The sequence below is a fragment of the Rhinolophus sinicus genome, chromosome 6 (assembly GCF_057876585.1).
Source record: "Rhinolophus sinicus isolate RSI-liver-muscle chromosome 6, RSI-T2T, whole genome shotgun sequence".
Taxonomy (NCBI): Eukaryota; Metazoa; Chordata; class Mammalia; order Chiroptera; family Rhinolophidae; genus Rhinolophus; species Rhinolophus sinicus.
In genome coordinates, this window is record NC_142506.1 from 56905517 (window position 1) to 56922198 (window position 16682).

Sequence of the window (16682 nt, forward strand, 5' to 3'; positions counted from 1 at the left end):
CAAAAAGGAACAAAGATGCATTCTTGATATGCAATGAGCTCCAAGATGTATTAAGTAAACCAAAGCAGGGCGCGGAACAGCATGTGTGATATGCAAAAAAAGCAAAAAGGGGGAATGTAAAAGAGGAAAAAAGAAAACAAGAACATGGTAACGGCCCCTTTTGTAGCTCGTATCTTCACGATCTGAAGTTATTTTTGGATGATTTGTTAAATAGAGCAACATGTGTCCTTCTGTGTGCTTAGATTGTGGTTTCGTTACCATAAACCCCAGTGTATTGCCCTCGATAATGGTTATGCCACTACTTCTAGTTAAAAACAACTTCGTATCAACTATTCTAAATGAAACCGATTTTTTGGCACAGGTTTCCCATAATAATTGGTCTAGATTCCATAAGAACCATCAATTCACTTAACCCTGTGTCCCCACAAAAGTGTGTTCTGTAGAAACTAGCTCCTTAAGAAGTTTCCAGATATTCCTTGAGAAATGAGTGCTATGGTCAAGTAATTTTGGGAAATGCAGAGCTAATCAGGTCACGTGTGGAGACCTCTCAGCTTTTCAGTAATTACAGGTAGGGTTCTGGGAGTCTGGGTGGACGGCAGGTGGAAAGCCAGTGAGATGGAAAGGAAATCCCACAGGGGCGGTGGTCCAGGCCTCAGGCCAGACTTGCCCCTTTATCTTTACTTAGGTACACACTGACATGCTTTGCATTCTGGGTCCTGTAAAAGGCGTGTCTCACTGGAGGCTGCATTCATGGCCCGTTCATGACCGGGTCCCTCAAAAAACTGCCCTCACTGGTTCCACATCCTGTTTCTCGCTTGATTCTGTCACCTTCCCATACACCCTTTAGCCTCTGGGCACCAGCGCCTTCCCCACTCTCTCGGGGTTCCTCCCAGATTCTGGGCTCTTGGCTGCTCTGTCCGTCACCTTTTGCCGGGTTTATTCCTCCAGCCCAGCCCCTGGGAATGGCCCTTTCTGTACAACCTCCTCCCCGTGGCCCTGAGCCCAGCCTTCTGCACTGTCCCAGGAGCCTCTCTGTGGGCACTGAGCTGGGAGGAGGCCAGCCAATCACAGGCAAGGTCCCTTCCCACCGGGAGTGCCAGCCTGGTGGACGGGGGTCCTGAGTAAGCCCAGAACTGGTGTGCTTGCTCACCGAGGCAGGCTGCAGGGTGCAGTGGACTCTGTTGGCCGCTCCCCAGCTGCTGGGCACCCGGCAGCCGTGCTGAGCCTGTGGGACGTCCCCACACTGGAAGGGAGGAGAGGGAAACGACCTCCTGGGTAGACCTAGGAGGCCCAGCCAGAGGTGGGTGGGGATGAGCCTGTGGTTAGAAGACCCGGGTTGGAATCCTGATCCCTCCACTTACAACTGTGTGAACTTGGGTACACTCCTTAACTTCTCTGACCCACGTTTTCTCAGCTGTGGAAGGGGGACAGCGCTCACATATCTTCAGAAGGTTAAGATCAGATGAAAAAGGGACACTGGGGTGGGGGTGGAGGGAGGGCACTGTTCATGAATGGGTTTCAGAGATCTGGAACCCCAAACATTTTGTGTTAATTTTGCATGTATGTGAATATATGCACTTCTCTCAGGATGAGTCAGAAAGTTAAGACACACTGGAGCCAGAGCCCTGAGTTCAATTCCTGGCTCTGACCCGGGCTACCCTACTCTCGCTGTGCCTCAGTTTCCTCATATACAAAATGGGTTTAATAATAATAAAATGCATCAGAATTGAGAATTAAATGGGAGAAAATACATAAAGCACTTAGCACAGTGTCTACAAGTGCTGCCTGTTTTTATGTTCTCATTTTATAGTGGAAAAAACTGAGAGCTGGAAGAGGTGGTCTCGACTGAGGATGAGTTCTGTGTCACATTGGCCACCTTTGGCTGTCTTGTCCCGGAAAGGAAAAGGTGACAGCTGATGATGGCGGGTGGGAGGGGTGTGTCCCATCAAGATGGAAATGAGGCGGGAGGGGAGCCACAGAAAGGGGGTGCCTGGGACCTGCTGAATGCATGTGGGGCCTGTCTCCTCAGCCTCAGCCTCAGCAAACACTTGGGAACTAAGGGAGGGGGGTGTCCAAATGATGAGAAAATACAGGTAGAGGATGAGAACTGATGAGGTTGTAGGTACAAATGAATTTACTCAAAACTCAAGAGTGACCACTGCAGTGGTGCCCCCCCCCAACCCCTCAGGCCTGAGGGAACCTCACTGGGGACTGTGGACATTCCCCCTTCACTTCCCTCAGTGCTGGATGAGGGGGCCTGAGAGCCACCACTCCCTGGGGTGAGGCTGGCTTTGTAGTCTCTTCCCTGCTTTGTCCCCTCACATAACACCAGGCAAGAGGGTCCCTTAAGCGCCAAACCACCTCCTGCTCTGCAGCTGGATAATCGCCTTCTCTCCCAGCGTGCCTTGGCTGTGGGTTTTTGCCCTGAATTTTTACTGCTTTTGTGCCTATGGCAGAAAAATATTCATGCATTAATTTATTCATTTGTTCAATGACTATTTAGTGACATTCTCTCTGGCCCACCCATGGGTGCCTGCTGCGCTCACTTAAGCCACTTTTGCTCATGGGCCCCCAGGGACTCCCCTCCAAGTCCAGACTTCTGCCTCGCCTTCTATTTTGCTTGGGAAAAGGAGGTTCCAGTTGGGTTTTGGGGGTCACTAAGCATAGCTGCCTCACCTTCTGGATTCAGGCAACCTGAGCCCACTGTGCTAAAAGGTTTCACTGTCTCCAGCTGGCCTCACCCACATCCTGGCTCCTGCATGAGCACACCACACACACCCAGCCTTCCCTCCACAGGGACGCACTCAGGGGCCCGCCAGACCCCCTCTGAGGACACGGCTCTCCCAAGCAGACCTCATGAATGGCTCCTTTAAGCTCCAGAGCCCTCTTCTGAAAAGACAAATTCATACACAGCCCTGCCAGTAAATTTCCAGAGCTGTGCTCCCCAGGCCTCTGTATGTGTCCTGAAGGTCAGCTGTGTGGGTCACCTGGGGCCCATCGTGGGGGGTGAGTGGTATATGGCTTGGTCATGACTATTTGTGGCTGCTGGGCGTTCTTCCAAGATGGGAGCATAATATTTGTTGTATGTCTTCTCCTTTCCCACGCACTACCACTGTCTTTCCTCCACAGACAGGAAAGTGAAGCAGCAAACCCAGGATGTACTGGGCTTCTGCCCCACCTGTCCCGCCATCGCTTCGTCACATTCGAGCACAGTGGCCTGTTGACAGTCCAAGTTCTGTGAGGCAGGCCCGTGTCACAGTGGAGCACGGGCTCCGTGAAGTAAAACTCACACGTGTGCACAAGCACATACGTCCTAACAAGCACATACTTCAGAAATGCTGGCTGAGGAAGCTCCTCATCTTGGAGAAACAGCACGCGGAGCCCAAGGCCTGCCCCCCACTTCCTGAAAGCCCACTCTGGCCTCAGCACCCCTCACTGTGGCTTCTCTCCACTCTTGTGGCCTGACTGGGCCGCGTCGCCCCTGAAAGCCTCTGAGCACCTGTCCTTGTGCTGACTCTGGCGTCCATGTGTCTCTTTCTTCTCCCATCTCATCTCCAGCTGCTTGCTTGTTCACTCATCCCGCGGGGCCAGGCCTGGTCTAGGTCTAGAGAAGAATGGCCCCGACGAGCCAGCATGGGGACCGCCGAGGAAACGAGCCATCACAGAACATGGCAGTGAGCACCAGGCTTCAGGTCCGAATGGGGCGGATGGGCTGTAGGCGAGGTGGGGTGGGTGGGTGGGGAGGCGCAGAGGAGGGGGGCATAGACTAGTCCTGAGGCGCAGGGTGGAGGTGGGGTGGGGAGCACATGCAGGGCGAGGGAAGGTCAAGTGCAGAGACTCAAAATGTGTAGGGGTGTGACCCGGCGCAGGAGGGGCCGGGAGCAGGGGAGGGTTGGGTGGGGGTGCTGATGCATAGAAGGGTTGAGGCTGGAGAGAGCAGGTTAGACTTCCACCAGCGCAGGACTGAGAGGGAATTTAAGCTAAGGTTTCTTCTCACACTTTCCCTTCTGCACCAGACCCTCCAGGCACAATAAAATACTTGCACTTTCCAGAACGAACCACTCCCTCCTGGGGAAGTACATACTCTGCTCCCTGCTTCCTCTGCCCAGGACACCTCTCCCCACCTCACTCCTTTGTCATCCTGGGGACTCAGTCCTGGCCTTTGCGGGGGCCCCTCGTAACCCCTTACTGTCCCCCTCCAGTGGTGTCCTCACTCTGCATCCCAGCTGACCCCTCCTATAGCATGATCAATACTTATATTTAATTTGTCCATTTAACTGTTCATCTCCACTGCTGGGCTGTCACCTCCCTGAAGCAGGGCCTCTGGCAGTAATGTCCAGACTGGATTGGAGACAGGTAGGCACCCAGAGTAGGACTCCAGGTGAGAATTAAGGCCTGCCCTGGAGTGGCGGGGCCAGGAGGAGGAGGCTTGATGAGGTCTGAAAGACCCAGAATGGAAAGGATTGGATGGATGTGAGGAGAGGAGGCAGAGGCAAGAGTCTCGTGTAGAGAAAGTCCTGTGTTTTTATTTTGTTTTCTTCTGCCTGAAGTCCTGACCCACTGCTCCTTCTCTCCTAGGCACCCTTTGAGCTGGCTGAAAGGAAGCAGAGGCAGCTGGCTGGCCTGTGCGTTCATGGCTCCTGGGCCTGGCAGCGTCTCAGGAATGCTTGGTCGGTAAGTCCTGAAGCTGGCACAGAGGGCCCAGCCAGCTGAGTGTCCCTCTGCCTACATATTGGGAGGTCCCAGAGAACATACCCGCACAACTGTGATGGCCAGTGTCTGAGCAGCCTCGTCACCACTGGTAAAGAGCAAGCAGGGCGTTATTCCGTGGGAACCACTAGGAGAACTGTGCCACCTCCCAAAATGGCGGCCACCATATTTCTGGTTTCATATGCTCTTCTAGAACCTTGTCACTGCCCCTCAGGAGCTGGAATCTGTGTCCCTCCCCGTGAACGTACTTGGGTGGGCCTCCACCTGTCTCAGTGGCAGAAGTGGAGCTCTGTGACTTCCTAGGCTGGGTTATAAAAGGCAAGACAGCTTCCCAGCCTCTCTCGGGACGTGCCACTACGTAAGAGGTTCAGCTACCTCAAAGCCTCCTTGGAAGAGACACATAAGAGGCAGAGAGCCCCCAGAGCCCCAGCGGATCCAGTCTGTAGCCCAGACACCAGACATGCGGGCGAGGGGCCTTCACAGGACTCCAGGACTGGCTCCGTCTGACTGCATGAGAGACCCTGAGAGTCGCCCAGCTGAACCCACTCATTCTTTAGAACCACGAGAGCGAACGAGAACACCGTTGCTCTTTCAAGCCACTGATTTCGGGGGTGTAATGAGACAGGGACCTTCCTGAAATCTGCCTTGCCAGGGACACAGGCTGCACCCGCTAACTACCAGAGTCTGTCCCTCTGGGGGTTGACACCGGGGAGATGCCGGTGTCAGGATGCCGTGCCAAGATGCCCAGATGCCCCCCTATTCTGCAGTTCCCCAGGGCACCCCAGGACCTGAGGTGCGCTCCCCACGCCTGGTCTGGTAAGTGATGAGACAGCCAGCCCAGGACAAGTCCTCAGAAGCAGGGAGGGCCCCATGTCCCCCTTTGCTGCCGTGTCTCCGGGTGGAAGGGTTGAGCGCCTCTCCCACACGGTCAGATATCCCAGCAATGCGTCCAGGCTACACATTCAGGGTTGTTTTCTCTGACGTGTACTCCTCACTGTGGCGGGTTCAGTGAAGCCACTGGACGAGAGTGAAGTTCGTCTCCAGCAGCTCACCTACCAGTTGCCACTGGCCCTGCCCCTGCCCATGGGGGATCCCTTTCACTAGCCGTCCCCATCCCCTTCACCAGGTCCCGACATGGGCTCTGTGCCCCAGTGACCACCCTCCCCTCTCCCCACGGTACTTATTCATGTCTCCACATTTACTTTTCACTCCCCTTGTTCTAGCAGTGGTTTTCCACGGGGCATTTTTGCCACCCCCACCCCCACTCTGGGGACTCAGGACAATATCTGAGACCTTTGTGCTTGTCATGCCTGGGGAGGGGTCGTGCATCTACTGGGCAGAGGTCGGGAATGAATGTAGCTCCACGTCCCCCCCCACCCCCCCCACCCCCGCACACAGGACGGCCCCACAACAAAGAATTACCCAGCCAGCCCCAAGGATCAACAGTCCTGAGGTCAGAAACCCTGCTTGTCCCAAGCCTCATTCCTCTGGGGTTTGTTCCTTTCTTTCCATGGTGACAGCTAGAGAAATGATAACCAGACCAAGATATTAAGGCTGCTTCAGGCTACAGGTGACCCTTCCTGACACTGGTATTTGACAGTCTCCAGCAGATGAGACATTCTGACAGGGACTACATATCTCTCATGGCCCACGCAGCCCAGGCAAGGAGGCCACCGGAGCCTTAGCTTTCGAAGGGAGGGGACGGAAGTCCTGAGGAGCCACGTTAGGGCCACCCCTGGGAGCTGGTGGGGAGGGGCTTCTGTAGAGGAAGCACACACCCTGCCCAGAGCTGGGGCATGTGAGATGGTGGCTGATGAGTCACACAGAGGCTGTCCCTTCTGTGACTGTTTCAGGGCCTGGCAGCAGCCCAGAAAAGGGCACCCCCAAACCGGAATTCCCATCTCATTTATATCAGCGGCTGTGGAGGGGAGATGCTCCCCTCAACTCACATCCCGCCCTGGGTACCGTTCAGCCTCTTTCTGTGAACTGCACACACGACTTGGAGCAAGAGTGAAGGACCCAAACCCCGTGTCCCCTGCTGCTCCCGCTGGAGGAGGGCCCTAAGGGAGAAGGAAGGAGGGAAGGGGATGAGGATGCCGAGACCTGAGGGTCCTTCTCACATGGAACGTGGGTGACTACTGGACTCTCAGAAGGGAGTCCCGCCAGGCAGCTGAGCCCCGGTTCTCTCCTCAGCTGCTCCCTGGACCAGGAGGGAAGCACCTGGTGTCAGAGTTTCTAACTGCAGGACTCCAGCAGACAGGGTACCTTCCTGCAGGCACAGTCAAATCCACGCCTTTCTGCCCTTCCCCACTTTCCCCTTCCCCCCTCACCCCTCCCGCCCTTTCTCCCCTTACCCCTGCCTCACAGGAGAGGAGGGGGAGCCTTGCCCCACCCTGCCTTGGAGACCCCTGTGACATTCCTATCACTAGAACCCTCCTCCCTCACCTCCTGGAGGGACAGCAGGAGTGCATCTGTTTCCCTGACTTCCTGGAAAAACCATCTCCCTGTGGCGGGGGCAGCAAAAATGCGGGAGAAAAACTGAGGATGGGCCCAACGTACTGCCATTGGGGGATGACCTGAGCAAGGTTCCTGAGGCCTTGGAACCCGAAACAGGAGCTGAAGCCCAGTGTGAGGGGATGCAGGGGCCAGGGCCAGGCAGAAGGTGGCATATTTCCGAGTCACAGACTGTCTGAAGTAGTGGGGCCTTAGGAAAGTCTGATCCAACCCTGCATCCCACAGCCAGGCGCCTGAGGCCGCAGCGTGTGGCCCGGCTCTGGGCTCGGAGCAGCTGGACAAATAAAAGGTCACACTGTGATCCATACATAGGCAATGGGGGGAGGGGCTGTCAGGTGGAACCCTGTAAACTCCCCCGGGGCACCCGGTGGCTTCAGTGTGGGGGACAGTGGGGGCACTCTTCTGGGAGGATTCCATGCTCCGACTCCCTGAGAGGGGAGGTCTGAGACAACCAAGGAGAGACGTGCCTGTTAGGCCTCAGATGAGGCTGGAAACCCCACTGTGTGATGGCCACAGCTGGGGCAGCCAGGGCAGGACAGGGGCCTCTGTAAAATACCATGGTTCACGATTCAGCCCCGTCCTGTTTGAGACTGTCTTAGATGCAGCAGGAAAGGGAGCTGGGAGCACCACAGCAGCCCCAGGGGAGAAAAGCTGTGAATGAGCATCTATAACCAGAAAAGCCGAGAGGAAATGAGTCAGGCACCAGCATCTGCTCCAGGAGGTTGGGCGGGGCCACTGCCGGGGGCGGGGCTGGAGCTGGTAGTGAGGTAACTGCTTTTAAGTGAAAAGAATGCATTTACTTTCTTCATCAAACCAGTCAACACTTACTTTCTAGTCCCCCCCCCCTTTTTTTTAACTACGTGCACTTTTTTTTAACGGCAGCTGCAAACTCTAGTAGAGGGGCATGCTGCAAAATCCCTGCCAGTACTCAAAACTGTCAAAGTCATCAAAAACAGAGACGGGATGAGAAAGTATCACAGCCAACAGGAGCCTAAGCAGACATGACCAGTAAATATCATGTGGTATCTTGGATGGGATCTTGGCACAGAAAAAGGACGTTAGGTAAAAATGAAGGGAATCTAAAGCATGCACTTTGATTGATAATGTATCAACATTGTGCATTAATTGTAAAAATTTAAAAAGACATCTATTATAAAATGATTTTTTAAATTATAATTTAAAAATCTTTTTAAAAATTACTTAAAACATTTAGAAATTCCATTTTTAAAATTGAAGACTGTGCATCTGCCCTCTTTATGTTTATCTCATATACTTCTCCTTCCTCCGCGTGTTACAATCTGTGGTTGCCCAAATACAGGCGCCCAGTTTGCCCTTCCCTCTTGTTGGTTCTTCCATCCTTAGAGTCTGAGTTTTTAGAAACGAAGACCTGCCTTCCAGCCCATCTCATTTCCTTTTCCCTTTCTCGCCCATCCTTTCTCTCTTCTATGATTTCACAAAGGGACTTTTCACGTAGCTGGACTCAGTAATAATCACGGTCCCTTGAACTTGTTCAAGAGTCTACTGTTTGCCAAACGTGTTCACCTCTATTATTCTCACTTTTTACCACAGCCCTGGGAATGGAGTATTAGCATCATTCCCATTATACAGAAGAGGAAACGGAGGCTCAGAGAGCTTGGGTAACCTGTCCAAAGTCGCCCAGGCTAGTAAGCAGAGGAGGGAGCAGGCACTAGAAACTTCTGTGATGTTTTTGGCAGGCTTTTGCCTGTCCCTCCCCACTCTCTTCTAAACTGGGCTGTGGGGAGGGGCACCCTGGAGCCAAAGTCTGGGGGCCCATGTGATTTTGGGGGGGGGGGGTAGAGTCAGGGTGACCCACCTGAGGGGCCTCGAGAACATTTGCCAGGTTACAATGAAATGTGGCTCTTCTATTTTCACAGCTTAGACAGTGTTATTGGCTAGGAGCCATCCCCCAGGAAGCCAGGGGCCTTCAGTTGGGGGTGGGGGCACCAGGCCAGGGCAGCTGTGAGGGCGGTGGGGGCTGCAGGGCAGAGGAGAAAGTTCAGCAGGGCCCCCCCCCCCGTGAAAACTAAAGATAGGAGGAGCTCAGCCTTTGAATTTCCTGGGCCCCTGGGGGCCACTCCAAGTGGCAATCACCTGTAAGAACAGGTTGTCACCAGCAATTACAGAGCCATATTTAGTGGCCGGGTCAGCCTGAGTCTCCAGCCCTTCCTCCAGATGGGCAGATTTTTCTTCGCTGACTCCAAGGCCTGCATTGGAAGTCGCTCATTGTCAGGACAGTTCTGCAAACATGGTTTGAATTATTTGGTGAGGCTTCAGTCCTTCCGGGGAAAGGGTGGGGGGGTTGGTGGATTAACCATTGCTGGGCAGTGCTGTGAAGGCTGGGTGGGGGGGCAACGGGACGCACAAGTCCAAGGGTAGTACCACCCAGGCTCACTGGTGGAGAACTGAGTGAGCCTCAGGCTTGAAAACATAGGTAAGGAAATGAATTTTGCTTTGAGAATTTCACCTCCCCATTCCCTCATCCCAGCATCATGGCAACTCAGAGAGAGTCTGGGGCTGTGAAAATCTTACAAAGACTTAAAATCAGGTCAAAGTTCTCTCTCCTTTGGCAATTTTTAGCTATGTGGCCTTTCATGTCCCCCCACCTCCATCCCACGCCCAGTTTTCTGATCTGCATAGTGGGGGTGAAAATATTTACTTAGAGTTGGGATGATGGTGAAAATATTTACTTAGAGTTGGGATGATTCCATGAGCTAATGCAATGAAAAATGCTACACAAGTTGCATACTGTTACGCTCTAACCCTCCAGCACAAGGTTACACTCAGCGTCACGCATGAGGAATGATTGTAGAATAGCTCAGTGCCACATCTTAGGGGATCTTTGACCCTCTCTCCCTCCCATTTTTAGAAGAGACTGAGGGTCCAAGTGAGGACCCATTGCCCATGGTCTCCCAAGGGCAGAGCCTCGGCTCACATCTCGGGTCATGTGCTCAGGTGTCATTGCCACAGCCGCTGTTCCTGCTGCTCCTGAGCCTCCTGGGGCTCGATGACAGTCACCACCCCATCACTTAACAAGCCCAAAAGCAGGGTGAGAGTTCAACCACATTTCGCAGACTATAATCTAACCAGTACCTCTAAAATAAAAGGCCAAGAGAACAAATGGCCCGTATGGTGTAAAAACAACTCAGGAATAGCCAACCAGTTACTGAGAGGCTTTAAGAAGATTTAATACTTGTTTCTATTTGATTTGGTGCCTACCTTGGGGAATTGCACCCCAGGAATGTAAGCTCTGCCTCTCTCCTCTCCAAATGGCCTGGTAGTATTTAAACAGGATTTAAATCCTAGATCTGTTACTTGCAATTTGGCCCTTACTATGTCATTAAACTTTGAAGTAGGTGTTTAGTGTGGGAGTGGAATCTAGCTGAGCTGTGACACTTGCCGCACTTGTACTAGCCCAGGTGTGACACTTGCCCTGCTTGTCTCCAGATTCTCCAAAGCCCCCAGTATTGGTCAAAGTCTCCATCAATGTTCAGCCCTGTTAACTTCCATTTTCTTTAACCAGTGGATTTTCCGGGAGCACCCACCTTAGACGCCCAAGGACCCCAGGCTTCTATCTTCCGTGGGATTGGGAAGGCAGGAAATGGGAGGTGTGTTTTCTCAGGTAAGAATGTGCGCCTCAGGCATCTCAGGAATCTGCTCAGAGGCTCAGCTCAGGCAGCTGGGGTTTGCCTCCCCCGCTCCCGCACCCCCAGCCCTGGGTCATGTTCTCCCTGAGAGTCACTTCCTATGGGGCTCTCAGGATGCCCTGCCTAATGACTCACACAGCTGCCCTCACATCCCCCAGGGTTGAAAAATTTCCAGGTCCCCTTCTCGGGAATCTGCTCAGGGTTTCAACACACATAGGCCTGCAGTCTGACTGTCTGCATATGTATCCCAGGCCCCCATTTCAGCTGTGGGAAGACCTTAAACAGGTTACTCCCAGGAGCTCAGCGTCCTTTCTTATAAAATGGGAATGTAATTGACCCTCAAACAACGTCGGGGTTAGGGGCACTGACCCACCACATAGTTGAAAATCTGTGTATAGCTCTGACTCCCTACAAACTGAACTACTAATGGCTTACTGCTGACCGGAAGCCTCACCGATTCAACATAAAGTCGATGAACACATATTTTGTGTTATATGCATTATATACTGTGTTCTTATAATACACTAAAGAAAATGTTACTAAGAAAATCATAAGAAAGAGAAAATACACTTACTGTATTTATTGAAAAAAAATCCACATATAAGTGGCCCGTGCAGTTGAAACCCATGCAGCTGTAATCACGGCACCTGAGAGACTTTGTTATCATAGCTTAGCATCCAGCACACTGTGTACACTCAGTAAATATTAGCTGTTATTAATCTGAGTATCACAATCTCTGCTAGGTGGGCCATGAAAGGAAGTACAATTCAAGGTGATCGCTTTTGTTACTAATGAAGCTGATGGCAGGAAACAAAGATTTGGTTTACGGAGCAAATAGTCTCCTACAGCAATCATAGGCCGTATTTATTATAGGTCAAATAATCGAGAGTGGATTCTATGAGAATCTTAAATAGTGGTCCCACGCCCCACTGGTGAGACTTCTTCATAGAAGCCTGGGAGCTTTTATACCAAAGCTGGAGGCTCTGCAGGCTCCAGTCTCAGCAGGCACTCCATCCAGTAAGAAATCAGAGGCTCGGCTTCACAGAGAAAATTTGCAATTCAGCCGCTCCAGTGAATCTTATCTAAATGAACGTCACAGCTGCCTTTGCCACAGTGAGCAGTGCATCCCACTGTTGTGATGCTATGGTGATTTGTCTTGCAAACACTGAGAATACCCAGGTACTCTAACTTCCTCTCAAAAGCCAGCATTAATTAGGGTTTCCTTTTTCTTCACACTGAGTCACCACTCTGGTTCCTGTACCCCAGAGAAACTGATGTTGCAGTGCTGTCACTGGCCGGGACTGTCTTCCCACTTGGCCCTCAGCCCAGAGCCTGACTGTTTCATGGGCCACTGGCCGTACTGGCCCCAGGAGTACAGAGACCATGGGGTGGCCCAGAAGCCCCTCCAGGGGGAACATCTCAAGTAGCCCAATGCAGGGGACACAGGAAGCCTCAGTGAACATTTGTGCATTTGTGTACCTCAGCACGAGGCCCTCAGGGGACAAGAAATTCCAGGAAGCTTCTGGAAATGGAAATCACTAAGCTGCTTGGGAAGGGAGAGAAGTCCCAGATCATCCCTCACCCCTTGCAGACAAGAGCCCACAGCCGATGCCATCACTTACCCAGGGCTCCTTGGCAGATGTCAGTGCGGGTGGCTCCTCCAACGATAAATTGAGGATCGTCGCAGATTTCCTGGGAATGAGACCCACAAAGTGCTGTCAACCCACCAGGCGTGCGCTTTGCCAGTTAGGACATCTCGGTTCCCAATGGGTGCATCAGACCTGTTCTCCCCCCCACCCCCACCCCCCAGGGAAAGCTTTGTGATTACAGTTAGACTGCCATGGGGGTCCCTCTCTGACCCCCGCTCTGTGGGTCCCGATGGGTGTGGGGGGCCACTCCTGGCTGAGAAGGGGCGTCATTGCCCAATGCTCCAACCTGCCTAGAGCCAACGTCATCACGCTACTTCCTAGGGCCACAGCAGCATGGAGTCCGGCCTCCTGTGCTGGGCGTCGAGTCGTCCACAACTAGAATCCTTCTACCTACCACGCGAGTCCCTCTCCTCTGTCCCTGCACGTCAGCTGTTTGCCTGCATGCAATTCCTTCCTTTCCCACGCTGTTCTCTCCTTTTCTACATCTTATGTTTCAAGACTCACTGCCACCTTCTCCACAGTGCCCTCCTTCCCGGGCCAGCCCTCACTCATCCCTGCGACTCTGAGTCCCAGCGTATTTGTACTCTGCAACTTAGTATTCAGTTGTGCAGTCAGGCGGTGCTGATGGTGGTACATTCCCCAGCCCTGTGTTTGAGGGCCGGGGAATGAATCTAGCCTTCTGGGTCTGTCCACGGGCCGTGAGCCTGCTGTCTGTCAGTGATGTGTGTGATGCCTTATCTCACGGGGCCCTCTCGGAACAAGAGATGAGTATTGTCTCCATGTTACAGGTGAGGACACAGGCCAAGCAGAAGTGTCCAAAGTGACACTGCTCCTAAGATAGAGAAAGCACCGGGGTGTGGACTCCCTGGTGCAAAGCATATACTATTTCTGCTCCTGTGCTGCCTCTATTGCTTATTAAGAAGCTTCTAAGGGTGTTAAAACCTCAGAGTCCCACAAGTAGCCTGATAGAAGCCAACCTTAAACAAATCTGGCCCCTTTGTGAAGCAGCCCTCTCAGCAGAGTGTTTCCTGATTCCACAGAGCCCCACCCAAAGCCACAAAGGAAGTCGGGGCATCCATCTGGGTTTCTCTAGGCCTGGGCAACCTTGTAGGAGCTCCACCCCACACCCCTGGTGTGCCCCTCTCTGCCAAGCAGAAGTGTTTCCTGGGTGAGACCCGGATCTAGCCCCTGTCCATCCCGGGCTTAGGTCGCAGCTCTTCTGGAACCACCACCTGCCCCAAAGCACATTCCTCTCATGCATCTGCATTTGTCTCTTCCCTGCTCAGGCCAGTCTGTTTGGGGGATTTTAGGGACAAAGAAACAACAAGCCAGCTTTTGATTTGAGGCCTGCCAGCCAAGCACTTATGCAGTGGATGGATCTGGGCTCGGTGCTGGGAGCCCAACACTGATATTGACAATCCTCAGTGTGGCGAGCACTTTCCCCAGAAGGATTTTTCCATTATGTTTCAGAAACTGGGCCGCATCTTTGGCAGCCTCTCTGACGAAGGCAAAGTTCATAGTGGCGCTTAGAAATGTTTCAGAAAACTGAACCGTGCTCACAGCATATAGAGTATGGGATTAAGTATGGATGTAACAGGCCGAGGAAAGGGGCTGAGGTCTTGGGCTTAGGACTCAGACCCCTCGGTTTGAGTCTTGGCTCGGCCATTTATTATATGGGTTCGATGACCCTGCAAGTTCTGTTTTGGCCTCACTTTCCTCATCTGTAAAATGGGGATGGTGATGACAACAGTACCTACCACAGAGGGTTGAATGAGATAACTAAGTAAATGTGCTTTGGTAAACACTATAAAAGTTACTTATGATTTTTATTATCATTCCTATTATTACTATTTTATAAGAAGTTGATGATGATCCTCACTGAACTTGGAGGCAGGAGATAGAGGCAGGGTTGAGGCTGAGTTCAGCCAGCTGAGGATACGCAAGTCAGAAAGCTCGCTGAGGCTTGGTTATCTCAGGACTCACAGCACTTGTCCTTGCTTGGACTTGACTGGTGCCATCCTTGGATCGCGCTGGCTTTCTCCTCATGCCCTGCACCAGTGCCCTGCACCAGTGACGTTAGCCATTTCCCCTTCAGGCCCCTTCCCACCCCTGGAGCCTTCTGTTACCAGTGTCGGAAAACCCCCTCTCTGAGGAGGGGCCGTCCCTCTGGCTCGCCTGCCCTTCTGCCTCCTCTACTCTCATTTCCTCAGGCACCCTGTTCCATTACCTCCTCCCAGCCTTTGTCGTTAGTCCCTTCCTTTCCAGTGACTCAACATACAACACACTGTCATCTGAAACAACAGCCTCACAAAGCCCAGGTCCCACTCTACTTCCCATAGTTCCTCTCTTTCCACAAGGCTCCCTTCTGAAACGACTGGACCATACCCTTCATTTCCGGTTCCTTACTCTGGAGTCTACAGACATCTGGCTTCTACCCCACTGAAATCCTATCCACCTGCAATCGCTCTGTTACAGTCGCCATTGATTTGCTCATGTTTGAATCCAGGGGACACATTTTTGTTCCCCTGGCCTGACCACAACCACAGCGGTGTTTAGAAGGCAGGATGGAGGCAGAGAGGGCCGTCGTGGGCTGTGGGCTCTAAACGTCCACAGACTGAGCACAGTCCTGGCTCCACCCTGGACACCTGTTTGAGCAAATATTTAACCACCCCAAGCCTCAATTTCTTCACCTGCTGAATGGGAATATAATAGCCACCCCCGCTGGTTGTGCAGTGCACAGCCTTCCCCACAGTGAAATGGCTCTAGAACTCTCTCCCCCTCTATTGTCCCGAGGCATTTCCAACTACTGGGTGACCTGTCTGTCTCCCTTCACCAGCCCCTAGTGAAACTACATGCATCGCGAGAAGGCAGTGCATGGAGTTTACATACAGTTTTTAATAGTTTAGAGGCAGAAACTAAATGCACTGGGACTGGCATATACTAGGTGTTCGATATACGCTCATTGAATGAATGAAAGAATAAGTAAATGAGTATGTGAATTCACTTTGTAAACCGTAAAGTGCTCTACAAATGTAGGGTGAGTACATTCTCTTGTTTATCACTTTCACAACTATTTGAGGCTCATTGCAGTACTGCATTCATTCATTCACTCGTTCCACAAATCGTCACCGTCTCTTTATTCACACATGCATGTATCCCCCCCTGCATTTAAGACAGTGCCTGGCATATACTAGGCACTCAATAAATATAGTTGAATGAATGAATGCATGCATGAATGCATTCTGTGAAAGGCACTCACGCTGCCAGACTGAGGATATATGGGTGAATAATGCACACCTGGTCCCCGCCGTTCAGAAGGACAAACAAATCTAGGTAATGGTGAAAAGTTAGAAATGGTGAAAATGCTGTGAAGGAAATTAGCAGGTTTCAGGGATACAGAATAACAAGATGGGGAGGGGCTGCTGAGAATGGTCAAGAGAGGTAGCTTTGGGGAGGGGACATTTGACTAAATCCCAAAGAATGAGAGTTAACCAGATTCCAGAAAGCCAGGAAAGAACATCTCTGGCAGGTGAGACGGCAGGAAAGAATGTTACCTTGGAGAAACTGAAGGTGGCTGGGCCTTGAGAGCCAGTGAAAAGAGGAACATACTGAGGCATCACCTCTTCTTTGAGATGAAGACATGGAAGCAAAGAGGTTGGATGGCTCAGGGAGGGTGACCCAGTAGGTCTGCACCAAATGAACTCCAGTGCTCAAGTCCTGGCCAGTGGTACTTGCTATTGCACCTGCTGCTTATGAGCGGGGCTTGGGGTAACAGAGAAGGTGGCTGGGGAGGCTCGGAGGACCGCAAGCAGGTCAGGAATGTTTATTCACAACAGGGATCTAGAGTTTGGATTCCCCAGGAAGCCATGTTTAGGTTTGGGAGGGAAGGTCGGTGAGGTGTCCCATAGGAGGTGGAGCCAGCAGGGGCTCCATGGGAAAGGGATGGCCAACCAGGTTAGGGAACAAGCCGTCCCAAGACCTGCCAGGGCAAGCAGGACAGAGCGGGGGTGGGACCAGGCAGCTTGGAGGGAGCTGAGGTTCCCCGGGGGGATTCTGGGCCAGCGGAATGATGAGGGACTGGTCTTTCGCTGTATCTCCCCTGTCCTTGATCACCAGTGTGAATGGTACCGGGAGGTCTTCTGAG

At 52.3% G+C, this 16682-nt stretch overlaps 1 protein-coding gene across 1 annotated transcript in view; it reads right to left on the reverse strand.

The window, feature by feature from the left end:
- CAPN2 (calpain 2) overlaps positions 1 to 16682 on the reverse strand; it is a 47626-nt gene that overhangs the window by 29881 nt on the left and 1063 nt on the right. The window contains exon 2 of the mRNA XM_074316953.2: positions 12512 to 12581. Within this exon, the coding sequence (XP_074173054.1) occupies positions 12512 to 12581 (70 nt within the window). The remainder of the gene's footprint in view (positions 1 to 12511; positions 12582 to 16682) is intronic.